This window comes from Aphelocoma coerulescens, chromosome 4 (assembly GCF_041296385.1).
Source record: "Aphelocoma coerulescens isolate FSJ_1873_10779 chromosome 4, UR_Acoe_1.0, whole genome shotgun sequence".
Lineage (NCBI taxonomy): Eukaryota > Metazoa > Chordata > Aves > Passeriformes > Corvidae > Aphelocoma > Aphelocoma coerulescens.
Window position 1 is genome coordinate 72,556,579 of NC_091017.1, and position 20,147 is coordinate 72,576,725.

General features: G+C 42.0%; 1 protein-coding gene and 1 long non-coding RNA gene across 3 annotated transcripts in view; one reads left to right on the plus strand and one right to left on the minus strand.

Annotated features, from left to right (window-relative positions):
• The window catches only part of UVSSA (UV stimulated scaffold protein A), a 48,419-nt gene extending 34,456 nt beyond the window's left edge, over positions 1-13,963 (minus strand). Inside the window, exons 1-6 of the mRNA XM_069014649.1 lie at positions 13,725-13,963; positions 13,153-13,483; positions 9,868-9,988; positions 8,278-8,703; positions 7,072-7,181; positions 6,321-6,449 (exon numbers count right to left, since the gene is read on the minus strand). Of these exons, the coding sequence (XP_068870750.1) occupies positions 6,321-6,449; positions 7,072-7,181; positions 8,278-8,703; positions 9,868-9,988; positions 13,153-13,483; positions 13,725-13,822 (1,215 nt within the window). The 5' untranslated portion in view covers positions 13,823-13,963. The remainder of the gene's footprint in view (positions 1-6,320; positions 6,450-7,071; positions 7,182-8,277; positions 8,704-9,867; positions 9,989-13,152; positions 13,484-13,724) is intronic.
• Positions 1,126-6,314, plus strand: LOC138110038 (uncharacterized). Of its 2 annotated transcripts, XR_011150773.1 has the most exons (4): positions 1,126-1,249; positions 1,913-2,052; positions 3,130-3,176; positions 3,476-6,314. It is a non-coding gene; the product is annotated as an uncharacterized lncRNA (long non-coding RNA). The 2 variants fall into 2 exon arrangements; XR_011150772.1 differs by having other exon boundaries at positions 3,130-6,314.
• Positions 13,964-20,147: the final 6,184 nt, after the last annotated feature.

Here is a 20,147-nt window from a genome sequence, read left to right on the forward strand (position 1 = left end):
TATGTGTTTCAAGCCTAAAAATTTTCTTCCTTTTCCATTTCTAAAAATACACATTTAGCAATGTACCTCTATGAACCTCACAAATAAATTCACTTCAATAAAACTGTTTCCCCTTGTAAAGCAGGATGGATAAAAAGCTGAAAGCAAATTTATATCTCCTACTTACAGAGTACACACTGCTCAGTATTCATAGATGAATCAAGGGAGATGACCCTTCGGCCTGAAAAACTTAAATACTTAACATAAGGGTTAACTTGATGATGGAGACATCCTACTTTATTTTACACTCTATTAGAAGAGCTCCAAATTGCATTGTGCGACCTGCGAATCAGATAGGGATCAGAGGTCGTCACAGTGACAACCCTAAGAATTCATGGCTAGATCTGCATAACAAGATATTTTTAATAACTTCATAGCAGTGGCAGGCTCCATGGCCAGGGCAAAGCATAAAACATACCACAGCAACACTCAGCTCTAGGGAAGAAACAAAACCAACCAAACCCATCACCCAGCTGATCAGACACTTTAATAAGGGAGTGCTGTTCTGGGGGCTAATTTTACAGTGTTTTGTTTTATATCAGTCCTACAGCCTAATAAAACTTAAAAAAATAGAAAGCTTTTAGCTGAAAAGTGATTACAAAAGAGACATTTAACAGAAATAATAACATGACAAACATGACAATAAAAATAACGTCAATTAAAATAGGGAGGAGGGAAGAGAGCATTAAGTATGTGTATGACCTATTTAATATTCTGTGTTTACTTTTACAGTTATTGTTGACCTGGCTTTTTTGATAAAAAACAAAAAAAAAAATTAAATGTTGCTTTGGCTACCAATTTGACCATACAAACATTAATAAATTTTATTGTTTATTCCAACCACATTACATGCTAACAATGTATAGAATCTGGTAAAGAACATCTTTAGGTGTAATGCTGATGTACTTATCAAATATTCCTATATTTCTCCATAGAAAACATACTAACAATCAACAGCAAGTTACCATTCAAATCTTAAAATTGAAATGCTCCCAGTTTTCAAATGGCAACTTTTTGTTAAGAGGTAGGGGTTTTGTTAAAAAGCAGCACCTGGGGTGCTGTTTTTCTACCCAGGTGTCTCTCCTGCCACATGGTCTGAGCATGTTTTAGCAAATGTGATTTCAGGCACTGTGAGGGATCACTGAGGACAGTTACCTGACCCCCAGAAACAACTTCTCTAAAATGAACAAGAGGAAAAAACTCTAAGGATGTGAGTACAGGAAACTGTTACAGAAAGCTGTCAGTGGGACTGGATTCTCAATGGCTACAGAAGCAGAAATCTAAAATTCAAGTGCAGCTTTTTTTTTTTCCTAAAGCAGGCACTAACTTAATGAAAAGACAGACTTGAAAAGAGCTGGTTATAAAGCTACAAAATGATTAGGTAGAAATAACTCGTCAGAATTGCTAAAATTCCAAACTGTAGTTGAAGACATGGGGGGAGAAAAATCAGCAATAGTCTTGTAGCCAAGTAATTGGTAGAACTCTTGGCTTAATTTGTAACATATTAAAAATTTAATCTCTTAATGTATTTTAGGACTAAATAATGAGAAGCAAATATTTAAATCGTAAATTTTTAACAATTTTCTGACATTACTCTTTCTGAAAAAAATCTGATTTGTATTAGAGTGAGGTTTAAGTATCAGATTCTGGACAGCACAAGGACAGGCTCCTCCAAATCTAATTATTAATGGCATTATTGAGTTCAACCAGATGTTTCACATGGATAAAATTAAGTACACGAATAAATCAAGATCCAAGTGTATGCTTAGACTTGACAGAAGATAAGGAAAGGTGAAACAAAAAGTAATGAATACAGTTAATGAAAAGCTATATATCCCTGGTTGTTAATGTAATTTGAAATTTAAAATTCAAGGTGTAACAGGCAGACACAGTAAGTGATCCCTCTGCTGACAGACACAGGAACGGGATTTTTCTCACATCATCTTTCCTCCTGGATTCTGTCTGTCCAAGTTTAAGCCAGCCTGAGTACTAAACCTTCCATGGCTTCCCAAGGTAATTACATAAGATATAGGCATACTTCGAGTGTACAAAATACAGCTAATGAGCTACATTTCTATTAACAATGTCAGGATTTCAAGTATTATCCTAATGGATAATTTTTAATGGAAAGGATGTCAGTGAAAGGTAGTGTGCATGATTTAAAATACAGTACATAGTTGTCCTCTCTAAAACTGCAAGTTCATTTGCATCTAGTCAGCTTCAAATCAGACACTAAACAAGACAAAAAATTAAAACCCAGTATCACAAGAAAAAGAAGAAGACATTATGAAACAAATCTATTTCTAACCAGCAAAAAAATATTTTAAAGAACAATTTAGTCATAAGTAATTCCTGCAAAAGAATCAAAAGTCCGGAAACAGTAGTGTCTATTTAAACCCCATTGTAAGCCAAAAATTACAAATTGTGCTTCTACAATAATTCACAGAGTCACGAATTAACTTGAAGTGTCTCTGGTATGTTGCTGTTGTAATAAGTTTACCTGAAAACAGACTGAGCAGATGGCTGGCTTTGGATCAAGGCAGCACAGAGAAAAACGTGGAGCGTGCAGTTTGCACTCCCTCTACTGGACACTGGAATTATCCCGAGCGGGCATTCAGAGAAGAAAGGGCCATGTCCGAGCAGCCCGGTACCATGAAATAACAGCCCTTTTACAGCTCCCTCTTCACCTGGATTCAGCCAAAACCCAGATTCACAGAAAAACGAATTTCAAAACCCTCAAAATGTTTATACCCTCAAAATGCATTTCCTGTCAGAAATTTGACTGACACCCCAAAGAAGGATTTAACTACAGTGAATGTAACCCGTGTAAGCACACAAAAACTCATTTGCCCCTGACCAATACAGGAAGTCTGTCATTTTTTTTTTTGTCCACCCTCCACCCATTTGAAAAAGTAACAGCTCGTAAGAAATGCTCTGACTTCTGATCCACGGGAGATATAGCAGTGGGAATGGGGAATGCTTAGACTGGGCAACGGGGATGTATTAATAATTATAAAATCTGTTGCAAGGGATTTGTTTCTAGATAGTCAAAGGATAACCTTTGTTTTTCTTTTCCCTCTCCTCCCACAGCTCCTGAGAGGCAAGCACAAAACAGACACTACTCGTGCTGGCAAGGCGTGTCACACAGAAATGATGGCCCTCCTTGTAATTAAGGCTCTCTGATGGTTTGTGTTCTTCACTCTCATGGAGGAGGAAAGAAAGAAGTGGTTATAGCTCATGTCACTATAAACCACTTTAAGTTGAAGTGTCTCACTGTATAAAGTTCTGTGCTTTCCTTCAAGTGACTTTGTATAAGGGCTCCCTAAACATACAGAAAGTTCTCCTCTGGTTTGCAAAGCACTGTGACTTTTCCATTTTTGAGTAAAGGTTAAAAAAAAAACTTCAGAGAAAGTAACTTGTGCTAATTGTGTAACAGGCTCTGATTGCCAAAGGCTCCTGCCCTGGAGGCTTGTGCTCTGTGATATGGAAAATGAAATGAGAAGCAATGGAAAGCATGGATGTAATAAGGACTGCCAAAAACCCACAACTTGTGAACCAAGCAAATATTTCTTCTGTGGAATCAGGCCAGGTAGCCATCAATTTCTTGCTCTCATCTCTTACATCCAGCTACACTGCTGGTATATTCACTGCAGCATCAAGAATTACTCCGGATATATACAATTATTTGCATTTCAGCCACATCCATGTGTAACTGATCAGCTAAAAAAGAGTAGCAATGACACATGGCAATGGTAATGGACCCCAGGACCTCCCCTCTTTAAAGTGGCAATTTAAATCTCTGTGGGATTGAGAGTTATAGCAGAGTTCACAGTAATAAATTTCCAGTTTCATTGTCTCTGACTAAACCCTTCCCTTTATCAACTTTCTTGATCTCAGTTTGAGAATGGGTAAAGCCTTTACTCCCTCTGTTCCCAGACAGAACTGGAACAAAGCACAGAATAGAACAGATGAAAAGGGGGGAAATCAATGGCCACAGAAGCATGGAGATTGAGCACGAAGAAAATGCAAAACGTCCCAGGAGAACGGGCAAGCCCAAGTCCCCAGCCAAGCTGCCAAGTCCTCATCATTCTGTTTTATATTTGCTAATTAAATAAAACCACTCTCTCCCCAAAAGAATGACTTGCTGTGGAGCAGGATTATAATAACAGTTGAAATGAGCAAATACACAAACAACTCACCTTTAAGTTCTCCAGTTAAGGATACAGCGACCCCAGAATGCATCCCCAGAACTGCCATCCTATCCAAACACAGACACAGCACAGAGCAGCTACAAACCAGCTGACATGGGACCCTCTGTACTCAGCCATGATTCACATTCTCCCTCTCTGCTTACTCAATGCTCCCCCTCATTTTCAGGTGTGCTCATGTCCACACCTGATCAGATACAGCCTTTGCTGATCCCATGTGCCAACAAATCACATTCCTGAAGCACCATGCTGTCAGGACACGGTGGCTGGGAGCCAGGGCTTTGAAGGACAGACAGGCCATCCTCTTCTCTTGGCTTTAGAGATACAGAAGACAGCAAAACTTTGGCATGGCAAGAGCTGTAACTCCAAGGACACAAGGACGTCCAGACAAAGCCACAACACCTAACACAGGCAGCAATGCTCAATTAAAGAGGAGATGTGTGCAGTGTTTCACATGCTGACATGTAAATATTTGACAGATGGGGATTTAATAACCATGCTCTAAGAGATTCTGTTTATTTTGTTCTACCAGACTCAATTTGCCATGTTTTTACGTTTCAGTAAAGTCATCTGACACATGAATAAAATATAATTTATACAGTTTCCTTCTGCAGTACAAAGCTCTCCATGTTCAGGTTATAAATTTAAAATAACTCAGCACTAACACTAAATTTGGTTATTTTCCACTGGAGAAAAACCCTAGGAATATTTATATATTGTTTTCAATGCTTAAGTTAACTCAGTCTGCATTGCTTCATTTTGAAAGTATTGTGAGTGCAAGGTTTTTGGGATTTTTTCCCCTTTTAGCAATGAATTTATTAGCTTTCAAATTAATATAGGCATTAGCTATAAACATGCTATATAAACACATAGATAGCATTGGTCACTCTCATAAGTGGCAACAATACCACTCTAAACACACACATTCATGTACACACACACATGAAAATCAAGGCTTGAATGTCTTTTATATCGTGCAAGAAATATAGCAACCAATATTCCATGCAGAGGTGCAGCAAATGAAGTCCTGTCAAGCAAATGGCAGGAATGACAGCAGATGTCTGGATTCCTTCATAGCTGGTTGCATAAAGGTAGCACACATATTTCACTGGAGACAAAAGCCTCTGACAAGACAGTCTTTCAGTACTTTTCATTCAGAGTTGGCATTTTTGACTGGTGGGGCACATCAATAGGTGTTAAGACAATGAACCAGATTAATCTTGATTTAGCTTCATTTGTACAATGAAAGAAAAGTCTACAACACTCAGTCATGGCTAAAAGAGGCTACAGAATTTAGCTCAAGGTGTAATGTCCTGATCAAATTCTTACAATCCACTAAATTCAAACCAAACACTAGTCTGGATCCTGACCCAAACCACTTATTTTCATGTCAAGCTACACAGTTATTTCATTTGATCACAGCCAACAGAAATGAGTATCATGCAGCTCTGCTTTTTATCTACATAAACAGGCCATAGACTCCTTTTTGCATCTGAATAATGTATTTGATCTTTCAGCCTCTGTTTATTCACAAGTTCTACCTATTTCACAAGAACTGTCATAGGTAGTTATCTCTGTGAAACAGTTTGATGCTCTACATTCCCCTATGATAACCTTAATCACATTGCATGCTTACTAGGGAGAGTAAATACTACAAAGCAAAGAAATTACTGTCCTGGACTGAGAGACTCTCGTAGTTTGGTAAGCTGGGAAAGAATGTGAGCAGTACAGTGTCTACTGATAAATATGCACAAAAGAAGCTGAGTACATAACAATGTTACACATGAAGCAACTAAGAGCAAATAAAATCTGCATTTAACCACTTCTCTATCCTAAACAACAACAGGGATGCTTTAAATGGTTTTGGTCTAATAACCATTATATAGACTATTATATAGGTGTTTACTGCTCCTTGAAGGAAGCTACAAGCAGCTGAATTAGTGTACTTTACAATAAAACTTGTGTTCTGAAAAGTTTCCCAGGTTAGGGCTTAAGAGAAAGAGCATTTTTCTGTATACAAGCTAAGCTTTACTAATGGTCCTCTCTAGTAAAACAGAATTTTAAGAAACTCACCACTTTTCCTTTTCTTGCTTTAAAGGAAATGTTCATTTCCTTATATTTCTTCATAGCAGTCTCCAATTTATTCTTGAGTTCAATGGCACATCTTAGCCGATCATCATTGATTCCTGCTCTGGTAAGTAGCTGCAAACCAAGAAAACATCATTCTTACTCTCTTCTTCTAGAAATCTGAGCCAAAAAAAAAAAAATCTCCAGTTTTACCTCATAATTAATGAAACAACATTGTCACAAATTCCTTTATTTTACAAGTAACAATTAGTGAAGCCAATTCTTTTCCTATCTAGAATATAAAAACTAATAGCAACTAGTGAAGCCAAAGAATGAACAGCTATTATAAACATCTTCTGAGAGTGTCCTCCTATAGGCCAAATTCCATGCAGGAGGCTCCATGATATACTGATGTACGTGCTAATCTGATAGAGATGTCTAACAAAAACAAGATATGTTTTACTTTAAGACTTTGCAAAGAAGCAAAGTTTTACCTATCAAAAAAAAAAAAACAACAACCCAACAAAGAATTGCCTATAGGTACCACACCTTAGGCTGAGAGCTAACAAACAAGCTACATAGCTCCTGCAGTGTCCTTTACTCTTACTGAAATGGAAATCTTCTCTCATTGTTCCTGTTTCTTCAACCTTCATTTCCTCTTGGCTCACTCTCCCTCAACCTTTACCGTACCCCAGTCCTTGTTTCATCATCTTTTTATTAAAAATATTAAGAAAAAAAAATTATCTCTTTATCCCACCTGAATCCAGGACTGCACAGAAGGCCAGAACTTATTTCTGAGAAGTTTGTGAGCATCCATGACACTGTTTATGATGGCAGTATTATCTTCATTCTCTTGCACTTTTATATCTGCTCAAAACAGGGGAAAAGAGTTAGTGGGTACATTTGTAGTATCTTCACCACAGGAGCTAAAGAAGGCAAATTAATCTTTCTAAGATATTTGATCTCTTCAGGGAAAGTTACAAACATCAGAATGCTTCTCTGTTCAGAACTAATTATTCTCCTACTATCCACACATTCAAAAAACCAGACTAAAAGATGAAAAGTGTTCAGTCCAGCACGCCAGAAAGAGTTGTTAAGCCACCACAAGGAATCACCAAATAAACCACAGACAAGTTCAGTCTTACTATTTACATTACACCTTGTCCCAAGTTCAAATGAACTGGGCCTCATCGTACCAGTTTCTTTATATTCAATACAAAATAATCCCTACCCTGGTGGTAACAGGGACTTGACTGTCAAAGAAGCCAAGTATGCCATTATCCAAGTAAAAATTATACTTTTCACCCACTGTTGTCAGCAAACAGAAGCAGATACCCCCTTTACTGTTTGCACATGAAAGTCCCTTAGGACAGGAATTGTAAGAGACTTCCAAAACACAAACCATCCTGATTTTTCTACAGGTAACTCACATTAGCAAAGTTATACAAAAAAGGTGTAATCACTTCCTATGAAAACTACTTACTGCTTCTTGCAAGCTGTCAGTAGCAAGGAGAAAGTTTCAGAAACACTCAATTGTAAGATTTTTAAACTAGCAGCTTATTCTCCAGCTACAGACAGAAAGAGGTGAGTAGAAAGAAAATTAAATATGATAAAAGTATTTTTTTTTCAATGTAAGAGATTCATCTTATTATAGATACTAACAAGTGCTGTGATGGGCTTGCAACAACTAATAAGAAAGCTCAGTCTCAGAAGGTAATTAATGAAATCTGCTAATCACACACAAGGACACCCAAAACGAAGAACACTTACTAGAGGAACCAGAAATAGAAAAATAAAAAACAAACTTAAAAAGAAAAATCAAAGTGGTGTCCAGGAATCCCAAAGCAAAATGGTGTTCAGTAACCCCAGCATTTAAGTAACAGAAACAAAACCAAAACCACAAGCACAAAGCCCTTCAGAGAAAGGCTGCCTCCAGCTATAAGTCAAAAGTTTTTCCAGGTACCTGTGGAGATTTCAAGGTCTAGAGTATACTTATGTGAAATAAGCCCATGGTTCCTAACAAAAGTCTGGTAATCGTCGTCATCGAGAGCGGGGCCACTGGATTGACCATCCGAGCATGTCCCTCCATCCAGCTCCTTTTGCTCAGGCTTCTCAGGTACCTCTTTGTTTCTATCAGGTGTAACACACTGAGAAACAGGAAGAATGTCCTTGCTGCAGCATGGCTGTTCATCATCCATGCACCCCAAATAGGATGGGTTAACTTCCCCCTGGGAGGACGAGGGGGATGCAGGTCCAGCCTCATTAGCAGACGTTTGCTCGCTGAGCTCCGGTTCCACGTTGTTCACCGCAAAATTGAAAGGATCTGGCATCAGAAGCTGGAAACAGTTTTCCATCTCTGTCAGCGTATCAGCAATCTCTTGGGACATTTCTATCAAGACACAATTGGTTTATAAAATTGTTAGATACTGTAAAATGTTAATGTCTCCAGAGCAGACAGAGAGTTACAAAACAAATATGACTGCCAAAGGGGGAATCCATTTATCCAGTGACAACTGAACCATACAGATCTTCCTCTTCTGCAGAAATTGTCCTTATAAAAGTGACAATACCTAAGCAGGAAATCTAGAATTTCCTGAGCCAGGCATGTAGAGTCAGGGCTCCTCCTTTCCTTATCCTCTTCAAAATTTCAGTATGCAAAGATGAGTCAAGTACTTCATAGAATTTGAAGCAAAACAAGGTTGAATGAGGATATTCTTAGTGCTGTTGGGGGGTGTTCATTCTACAACCACGAATTTTATAGCTGTGTGTAGGAATAGTCATGAATGTATGTTATTGCTCAGAGATCCTACTGATACAAATTAGTTTAAGAAAGTTAAATCTCTTTAAAATTCCACTTTCGTGCACGAAAACATTTCCAGCATGGAGAATAAATGGAGACACAATTGCATGCATTATATACACCAAAGTAATTTAATTAAATAACCCTTTACAACAGCAGAATAATATCCTTACTATCTCTGTTGCTCTTTGGGGTGACAGAAATGTCTTTGCTATGCATATATTGCTCAGAGACTCAGGCCCCAGTTACACTTTCTAGCTGCACTATGATACTTCACAGTTATCCTACACTGCATCCAGGGCTCCTGTACAGACCATTGCCTGTATTTATGGAACACAGTGACTATATATATAAGTAATGCCATCAGCTAAGAAGGTATTGGGAAGTCTGTGCCTTGTCAATGACACAAAAACTAAGTCACCAGCTCCAAAAAGTCTTGTGATATGCTTCTTAGGGGTTATGCATTCATACTTTACTGAATTAGAGACCAGACTTTCACTTGATAACATTTTCTTTCTTTTTCATCTCTTCCTACTGAACTCACAGGACAGTCACTTCTTTCCCCTGATATTCTTTAGGTAAGAGAGAGGGAGGGTTGAGCTCTAACAAATGCAGCATTCCTGCTTTCTGTGGTCAGCTATTATCTGGATAGCTATTCTCTCAGAATTTGTTTCAAATAAGCTTAAAAAGGTTGCTTTAAAAACAAACAAAAAACCAAACCAAAAACTCACTAAAAGAACCAAAGCAACCAACCTTCCATTTCTTTTTCAGTTCTTTTGACTTTTTCTTTGTAAATGTTCTCCAGTCGTTTTTGTTTCTCCTCCTCCCTCCTCCTTTCAGCCACAGTCCTGGCATGCACATCCTGAAAATCCACCTAAAGAGGAAATTAAGAAAAAAGTGTAACATTCCTCATAAGAAATATATAGAAAATCCATTTCCTAAGATCCTTATCTGCAGTGAAAAATCCTGCAACATCAGCGATCAGCCAGAAGCTCAGCAGCATTTCCTTTTATCTCTTCTCCTCCTCGAATCAATAACTACAGCAATTGTGAACGGAGTTTTTTACTCCTACTAATAAAGGACTGGTGAGAATCAATGGCTTTCAAAAGGAATCATAAGGTAGAAAAACAAACCCCTTAGATTTTTTACATCCAGAGTACAGGAGGGAACTGGGCTTTGGGAGACTTCTGTTACAGCACTGGAGACAAGGAGTTAGGGAGAATGAGCAGGAAGAGACTATGCAGGGTAGATATTAAGATTACATGAAAACATCACACCAGGTCCACCAGGAAATTTAGGAAAATTTGTAAGCACTATAACTAGTATATATATATATATATATATATATATATATATATATATATATATATATATATATATATATATATGACTTAAAAAAGAACCTTGTAAGAAAGGAAAGTAGGAGGGAAGACCTTCAAATTCATTAAAAATGACCAAACTTGTGATTTACAATTACATTTGCTGCTTATCAGTATTGAGGGAAAAGTTAACATTCAGTCTCACTTCCTTATGGCTGAATTATAAACATAAATCTAAACAACTCAAAATGCTGTTTCTTAAAATATTAGCAGTATTTTGGGATTTTTTTGGTTTGGTCTTAGACGGGATAGTGGCTCCCAAATACCAGCAACCTACAACAAAGTTCTGGAGTCACACAAATGTTTTTTATCCAACAGCTGTCACAGAAACTGGCATGGAGAGTCTCTGGCAGGCCCACTCACCAAGCTGGGGTTTTTTAGAAGGAAATGGGTGAGCAGAAGGGTGGTAGGGAAAAGAGCTGGTTTCATAACATACAGCATCATATGGATCACCAGAGTGAGCTTTTTTCATTTTCAGGACCTGATTTTTCTACAGGTTTGCATAGTTCCCCACACAGAACTGGGAGAAACAGATCCTCCCAAAGAGCAACGCTGCCAACAAAAGCAGAACAAAGATACAGAACTCAGGAACTACAGCTACTGTTTGCAGGCAGTCAGATTGGACTGCACAGAAAACCAGACATAGCTACAGCTTCCTAAAACACAACTTCTGCCTCATGCCAGAGTACCCACAGTGGAGTAATTTGCTCATTCTTTCCCACTCTCCATACCAAAAGGACCACGAAGCCTTTTACTGATGCTCTGTAATTATGGAATTAAATGTACGAGGAGCAAAACATTGCTCTTGACTGAAAGGATATTAAGCATCAGGCTGGGACAACTACTCCAACTTTTGTGAAAATATTGGAATACAGCAGTACTATACTCTGTGTGGATCTCTTTGAAATGCTGTTCACTTTGCAATTCCAGCTCACTCCGTAATTCCACCCGTGCATTCCTCAGATGCAAAGATACTACAGTATGAGTCATGTGCCCAAATATGCAAATACTTGGAAATACGTGAAATATTTTTCCCCTTTCTTCTTCTTTTAAACTTTGAGATAGGAGTTTGAAAACAATTACTTTCATGTATACTGAAGCATTATTTCCTCCTAAAGTCAAACATTTATAGAGGCAGCGACTTGGTACCTACAACTACTGACCTATTAACACCAAAAGAGTGGGGAGCTCTCTATCTTTACACCCGAAAAGGGCAGCAGCTGTCATCTTCTGACTGTTTATAAAAGTGATTTTGGTGATCATTAAGGAAAAAAAAACAACCAAAACCCAACCACAGATCACATAAAGAGCTAACACTCCACCCAAGTTGCCCTATACTACTGTGCCAAACCTGTAAAACTCAACAGCTGATGTATTTTACTACAAAATAGTAGCAAATGCCTCCTCAAAACTTTTGGTTACTTCTCACACTTCAAGTATTAAACTGGCAAAGGGCCAGCTGGCTCATATCAAGTCTTTAAGTACAAGAGTTACCAAAGTACCTGAGATTGTTTCTATTGATATTAATGCTTGTAGAGGAACTCCAATTCAGCTGCTCTAGAAAATAGCACAGCTTGTATCAAAACATGGAGAGGGATCCCCCAGTTGTTAGTGGGGAGCAGCCACAGACCACAGGAGCACAGACAGACCCACCAAACTTCAGCAGAGTTGTTGCACACTTGTGTTCAACTGGGTGAAACTGTATTATGTATTAAACCCCCTTGTCTCAGTCTTGTACTTCTCCTCATCACTGTCATTTAGTTTTCTTTCTTCATTAAACAGACAAAAAAGGAGAATTCTAAGACAATCATCTTTTGTGAGCAGATGCCAAAATCTGTATAAAAACCCAGCCCAGCACAGCACAGCTCAGTTGGGAACACCATAAACTTAGCATGGAACCAGAACAACAGAAATACATCACGTATCACAAAGGTTTTTTATCTGCTGTTAGGAATGCTGAATCTGTCTTTCTGAAAAGAAAGAAAACCTGTATGTTTAGTGAAAGTTTGTTATTATCGTTGTAGATGGTGTGACTGCTACAATAGCATTCCAAATTTCACTGCTGCACCTCAGAAGACAATAAAGCAGCAGGATGTTCCAAACACAGTAACTGGAAGTGACATCTAAAAGCTAAGGTTTACATATACAAAATTTCTCCTTCACAAAACCTCTTGTATGGCACAGTAACACTGCAGCTGAGAGTGGCAGGCACCTACACCTGTAAAGTTGTACAGCAAAGGGGAGCTAGAACTGGGCAGCTCACTATAGAAATCAGGCTAGTTTAAACTGGCAAAGAAAGACTTAATAGCTGTTATCCTCAGTTTAAGGCATGACCATTATCTCCCTTCCAAAAAGGGCTAAACTTTGGGGCTCCAATCAGGAATCAGAGGGTGAAAGCCAGCTGGGTGAGCAATACTTGCACCCGGAAAAAGGCAGAGCCCAGCTCTAAGTACAAGACTGGGGTTTCTAAAACCTACAGTACTGCAAGATGAACAGAAAACCTACGGTTTGTTTTCCAAAGACCATGCTCAACAGGAGGTCTCCTACAGGCAATGTTGTTTCCTACAGCTTTTTTATTACATTTATTGGCCTCCTTGCTTTGAACAACTCCCGGTGATCATCACCTAAAAACACACACTGGAGTAACAGCACAGAGTACCTTTTTATTCTGCTTTAGGAAGTGGTATCCCAGGGAAAGCTGCTTGTAGGCCTCCCCATACTTCTCGTGCCAGTCTTGCACTGCCTTGATGGCCGCTTTCCTCAGCTTCTGCGCCACCTCTTTGGGCGGGGGAAGGGGCTGCTCGTGGTCTATCCCCACCGTGAGCTCCAGGAACTCCTGGAAGTTGGAGATAAGCAGCGTCCTGAACTGGTGGGACCTAGCGAACAGCTCCTGCACGACCTGGAAGGCGGAGAAGCGCATCTCGGCGTGCTCCTCTTGCAGCCGCGTCAGCAGCAGGTGGTAGGCGTGGCTGATGTGCTCCTCCGACGACCTGAGCACGGAGAAAAGGATGAGAAAGGTGGGGGGATTATTTGAAAAGCGGTTCAGCACGTAAAAACGTACGCTTGGGGGAGGTTTAATTTATTTTAAATTTTAAGTGAGCAGCTTCTGTGCTGGCAGCACCCAGTCCCCACAGCAGGCCCCAGGAACGACGCTCAGGGCAGCTCCGCCCGGAGATGCCCGGCCCGGGGAGAGCCAGCGGGGCCCGGCTCTGTCCCTCCCTCCGGCCGTACTTGCAGATCTTCTTCAGCTCCTTCATCCTGCCGGGCTCCAGCCGCGGCTCCCCCGAGGTGGTGAGCTCCTCCACCAGCTCGACCAGGCGCTGGTCCATCTCCGTCAGCACCGAGGCACCGGAGGAGTCGGGACAACCGCCCCGAAGGTGCCTTCAAGACGGGGTAGCCCCGGCCGGGACCCACCAGCGCCGACGGCTCCGGCCGCGTCTGGGCGGCGCCATCTTCCGGCCCTCAGCGGAGGCCCCGCCCCGAGACCCCTCCCCGCCTCTGGCTTGGGCCCCGCCCCCCAGAGCGGGTCCCGCCCCTTGGGCGGAGCCGCGCCCAGGGGAGGCCCCGCCCCTCGAGCGCTGCAGCCCCGCCCCTCGAGAGGAGACCACGCCCCTTGCGCGCGCCCCGCCTCTCGGGCTGCTGTTCCCCCCGCCCCGCCGCGGGTGGTACCTTCCTCCACCCCCCCTTCCCGGCACCTACCACCTCCCCCCCCCCGCCGCTTCCGCACGGCACCGCCCACGTGACGTGCCGGCACCCGGAAGCGCGGCTGGGGGAGGGCGGGGGAAGCCTTAAAGGAGCCGCGCCCCGGGTTTGTGTGAGGGGATGTTTAACCCCTCGTTGTCCGCAGGGCTGAGCCCGCCCGGAGGGGGGAGGAGCCGGCATACAGCGCCCATGTTTATCACAGAATCAAGCAGACCTGCGAGATCATCGAGTCCAACTTATGACGGAACACCACCGCTCCAGTCTTTCTTTAAACACCTCGAGGGACGGTGACTCCGCCACCTCCCTGCGCAGCCCGTTCCAATGTCTAATCATCCTTTCTGTGAAGAAATTCCTCCTAATGTCCAACCTAAACCTCCCCTGGCGCACCTTGAAACTGTCCTCTCGTCCTGTCGCTGGTTTCCTGGGAGCAGAGCCCGATCTCCGCCTGGCCACCGCCCCTTGACAGGGAATTGTAGAGAGCGACAAGGTCCCCCCCGAGCCTCCTCCGGGCTGAACACCCCCAGGCCGCTCAGCTGCTCCTCACAGCACTTGTGCTCCAGACCCTTCCCCAGCTCCATTCCCGTCTCTGGACGCTCTCCAGCACCTCAGGGTCCTTCTTGTCATGAGAGGCCCAACACTGGACGCTGCTGCACCACCACAAAAGTGTCCCTGTGCAATACGCCCACAGGTCTGGTTCAGTTATGGGACATCGTGAGGCTGCCCTGCATTCACTGCTGGCAGAACCTGACTGCTTGCAGCTCTGGGTGCTCGATTAGAAGCGCTCTGAGACCCCCAACTTTGAAAGTGCTGCTTAACCGCTGGGAATAAACAAGACCTTTGCAGGCGCCCGCTTTAAGCATCCTAAAGAAGGAAGACATCTAAAATATCTGTTCCCATTTGAAAATGTTGTCAGCTAATTGACAGGTATTTCCATCAATCCACAGTTAAGTCATGTGCTGGAAGCGATTTATGTGGATTGGTGTTGCAGCTGTGTCTGCTGGATCCTGTGATCAGGAAAGATGGCACAGAACGCTTTTCACTAGAAATGGGCTCATGTCATCAACCAGATTTACTGCAGTAAATAAATACATACATTTTGCAGTGGCTCTGCTATTTCTGACTCAATACTCAATACCAATGACATCCTACTTTTTAACAATGTTTCTCCTTTCCCCATTGCCTTTCATCGAGTATGGTGCATTTCCATGTGAAAGTCACGGAGAGTGGCAGAGCTCATCTTTAAAGTTTAGATCAGTTTACTCTTTCACTGTTTGTAATTTTTCTGTCTCTTGAAAGTGCCTCAACAACTGCTTTCTGTTAAGGTATGACTTGCAAAAGGAGCATTGCTGTGCTATCTGGAAACAGAATTTCAAAATGAGCCTCAAGCAACAAACTTACCATCTACAAAGGCACTGATTTCATATTCTTGCATAATGTTTAAAGAAATCCCTGCAAGGAGCCATATGGTTTTGCAAAAATCAGTTGATGAATGAATGAATGAATGCTGAGTTGCATAACTCATTCATGATAGTCCCTTAGGCAAATCCCAGTGAGAGCTAGGCTATTTATTTATTTATTAAAACCAAAGACAGTTACATAAAATTGTGTTGGCTTAGGTTGCTGAATCTCCTTTTCCCTTCTACTTTTTAATTAACATGGCAAATACCCACCATTCAATCACTTCCATACTCTCTTCATCTGGACCAGTCTGATAAAAGGCTGAGGAGAGCCAGAACAGTGAAGAATTCATTCAGCTGCAAAAGTCACAAACCTCTGCACCTGCACTGATTTTCCCCAGCTGGTCTGGGCTGTTCCATGGAGGGACACTGTGGAGTGCAGAGGCAGGGCTGAACACCACCTGATACCCCTTCAGAGCCTCAGTGTTCAATGCTACTTTTGTTTACACCTGGTTTCAGCAAAGCGTGAGTCTGCAGCTTCGTGTTATGTGGATTGTTTAATTAAGGAGTTGCATTTCTTATGTCTGCACTGAGACATCAGCAAGAGCAATGTGGTGACACTTTGTGACTTCTCCAAAGTGAGTGACACCTTGCAGGGGCACAGACTCTTCCAGGAACACTGTCCTGTCCACCACCTCTGCAGGATACCCAACACTATCATCATTGGCAGGAGGCATTTGCAGTGGGAATGTTCTCCTACAAGGAAGGTATCTCCAGACAGGACCAGTTGTTCCATCCAGAGGTCATCTTCAGTTGGTCCAGTACCTTTGGCCGAACACGTAGGCAAAGAAAAACTCCAGAATTTTGTCCACTGACAATGATTTGGGTCTGGGTGTTCTTACACTAAAGAAGAACCTTTTGTTCCATCACAAATTTAGAATGTCAAACTGATGGCTCTAGGAAGGGTTATGTCAGACTTTGTGCAATACTAAATTATCTGGCTTAGTATTTTTATAAAAGAAACATTTCAGTAGGAGACAGTTCCACCATTTTACTAGATGATTCTTTCTTTGCCAAGGGTTGTTTTCCATCTTTGCAATAAAGGAGAATGTCAATCAAAAAGAAACCCCCCCTGAACTTATAAAATAGCTGTATTCAGCTTAATGACATGAACATAAAAAGGAGGATTTATTTTCCTGCCAAAACGGAACTTGGGCAAAAAACACTTCTCTACAAATAAGTTGGAGTTTAAATAACTTCAGGTCTGAAGATACAGAAACACAATAAACACTGATATTAAATTGTCACAGAGTTTGTGCCAATTGGGTTGTAAAGAAAATGACCTTCTATGTGAGTTGCATAGATGCTGAACCACCAGTTTGAGTCGAGCAAAAGGGTGACAGATATTTCAAAGCTCTGAACTACCTTGTAAGGGGTAAAGACTATATTTAAACAGATGTTCTCAAAGGGGAAATAGCCTATTCATTAAACCATCAATAATGCAAGGCCAAAGGCACTTGGTGACCTCCTCTAATTATGTGAAGTAGTGACTGTGACAACACTTCAGCCTACTGTAACATTTTATAATTCTGTCACAGGGGGAGATGAATGAACCTGCTCTGTGTGGCCTAGATCACTGATTAAATGCCCACTTGTGAGTTGGATGGAGCAGCAATAGCTGTAGGAGAACCATCACAAATCAAGGAGCACCTTCCTACACATAGCTTGTACTCATGTCTAGAATAATTTTTTTAAATGACCCTACAGCAATTCCTGAAACTGCACACCAAAGTGGACACACTTGATTAGTATCAAGGAGGGTAAATACTTTTTTTTCTTCACTGGAATATCTGTGCAGAGTCAGACTGGAGCTTAATGAGCATTTTTCTGTGTTAGACAATATATATCCACATGAGGAGTTAACATTTCTACATGAATGCACCCAACGAAGACCAAGGCACATCCCACTGCACTGCACAGGGGTGTCTTTGGGGGTCAGGGGGATACTAGCCTTTAAGACAAGACTTAGATTAGGTGGTACAGAAAAGGAGGAGCTTAAAGGTTGTTAACATGTAGGAAAGGAGAAAGGAGACTGCAGAGACCCCCAAGGCTACTGAAAGAGGAAATCCAGCCCAAATTCTGCACAAAGACTTTCTGATGCTAAATCATACAGAGACAGAAATGGCACTTTTCTGAGTGTGTAAAAACTGCTTTCAAACATCTGGTGTTAGCAGAAATTTCTTAAACAACCTGAAGAGACTGATTTGGGTGTCACATTGACTCACTGATGGTACTGTTTTGAAGCTCCTCCTGCCTGATGGATGCCTGAGCTCTCCCATCCTCAGAAAGCCACAGGCTGTAGTAGAACTGCAGTCACTCAAGCTGGTTTCTCCAAATGAGAGACTGCATGGATTTGTGGGTCAGATACCCAAATTAATTCATTTTTTCTTTTTTTTCCAAGGATGTGGAAAGGAGAGAACTGCTCTGAAGTGGCTAAAAGTTGCAGATCTGCCTCCAGTTAAATGGGAGTGAGTCCACTCCCAATGAGAAGCTGCTGTTGCCGTTTTGGACACGGGTGGGTGCCGGGTCTGTGTGTGTCTCACAGCCTTCACACACCACTGCACAAGCACTGTCTGGTCTGGGGCTTTCCATTGCAGATTCCTCTGTCCTGTTCATGCACCAGGCAGCTCGGACCCACTGTGACACTGCAATCACTTGCTCACAGGAGCGAGTCCTCAGTCATCCATTAAATCCACTGCATTCCCTCAGCACCAGGACAGTGCCCACATGAGCCTGTTCTGCCTTCAGCCCTGCTCAGCACTTCCATCATCTTATTTGCAGTGAGCAAGAAAGCCTCATGGATCAAAACGAGCTTTTCCAGGGAATTTCTTTTGCTGTTATGATAAAAGAACGCTTTGTCTCTATGAGATTAGTTATACAGGTCAGCGTTTGCAGGCAGGAGAAAAGTCCTTGGCTTGAAGAGATTATGAGGTACTTGGGACAGAAATAGAGTGCAAAGACCACAGTTTGAGAGGGAAGGAAGTATTGAAGTATAACTAAAGGGAAGAAGAAAGTGTCTTGAAAAGAAGGAGGTAGCAAGTCTTGTGAAGTGTCTGTAGCTGTTTATTTGTGCTTTTAAGGAGGTGTGGTGTATTTCTGTGGCTCAATTTCTAAGCTGGAGCAAAATGGGAAAATATTTATTCATATTTCATGTATTTGGACCCCTTTGCATGCTCTCAGTTTCTGCAGCAAGTGCATCACAACAGTTCCACTGACCAACATTCTTTTATATTTAGCACTACTAGGATTCCTAAATGTTTCACGAACTTTTAGGCAATTGAACCTCAGTACCACTTGGAATAAGACTACAGGCAGCACCCGATGACTATGATCCCATCCCTTGAGCAGCAGCGCCTCCAGCAGGGTGACCTCAGCGGTGTTACTCATGCAGCCACCCCTGCTCTGTGTTTCGACCTGTCTCACGTGAGTGCTAAAAGGCCTCTTAAACGAGTCATTGCTACTTTTCCTCTTTGCACAAGTCATAGCGGTAAGATTATATCAAATACTGAAGAAGCAGTATGTGTGGTGAACATTCCTTGGTAAACTGTACGCAAAATTCTCTTGATATCTTTGACATCCAGTTCTGCTCCAGGTCATGCAATTTGAACTCTAGAGAAGTTACGGGGTTTATTTTTTTTGAAATGTGAACAGGACTGGCAGTCAGTAGTTTCAAGTGGACAAGCTATATTTGTAAGGATGGTAGAGGAAACTGCACTGCCAGCACTGGTCTGAGCTGGGTGACTGTGACAGCCTTCGCTCAGCTGAAATCACAGAAAATACTCTATCATTGCCTTTGTCACCACATTCCTGCATGGGCACGGGATGCACGGCCCCTGAGAGACACAGCCTCCTGGTTGCTGAGGGGAAAAGTTCTAAATCTATTTAGAAAGCGTTTTATTTATTTAATAAAAAACCCCCAAAATACCCAAACAAACAAGACGAACCAAAACCCAAAAAAACCCCCAAACCCTAAATGTACGTCTTTTTAGGGAAAAAAAATGTAATATTTGTTAAGCTCACAGAGCTATGAGAAATATAAGTTTCAGGTAAGTACATTTTCAAATGAGAATAAAAATGAAATTTATACAGAAGCATAAAGTACTTTTAAGATGAGTTTATTTGCAGATAAGAGTAAAAATTGACATTGACATTATAAGGCTCTGAACTTTGTCACCGTTAACCACAAGTGTGCCTAGGGAATTACACACACCATAAACTCTATTTATTTCCCCTCTCCAGGAGCAGCCCGGGGCATTTCTGCCGGTGTAAAGCCACACGCGGGGGGACCGCTGGAGACGGGGCTGTAGCAGGAGGGCGGGCGAGGTGCGGGGAGCAGCCCCCGTGTCCCGGGTCCCCGTGTCCCTGCCGGGGCTGCGGGGCCGGGGGCTGCCCTGGGCGCAGCCCCCAGCAGGTGGCAATGCAGGAACACCTGTAGCCCGTCCAGCCAGGGAAAGGCTGCGGCTGAGACAGCTTGGGAAAAGCCGCGCCTTGGAAA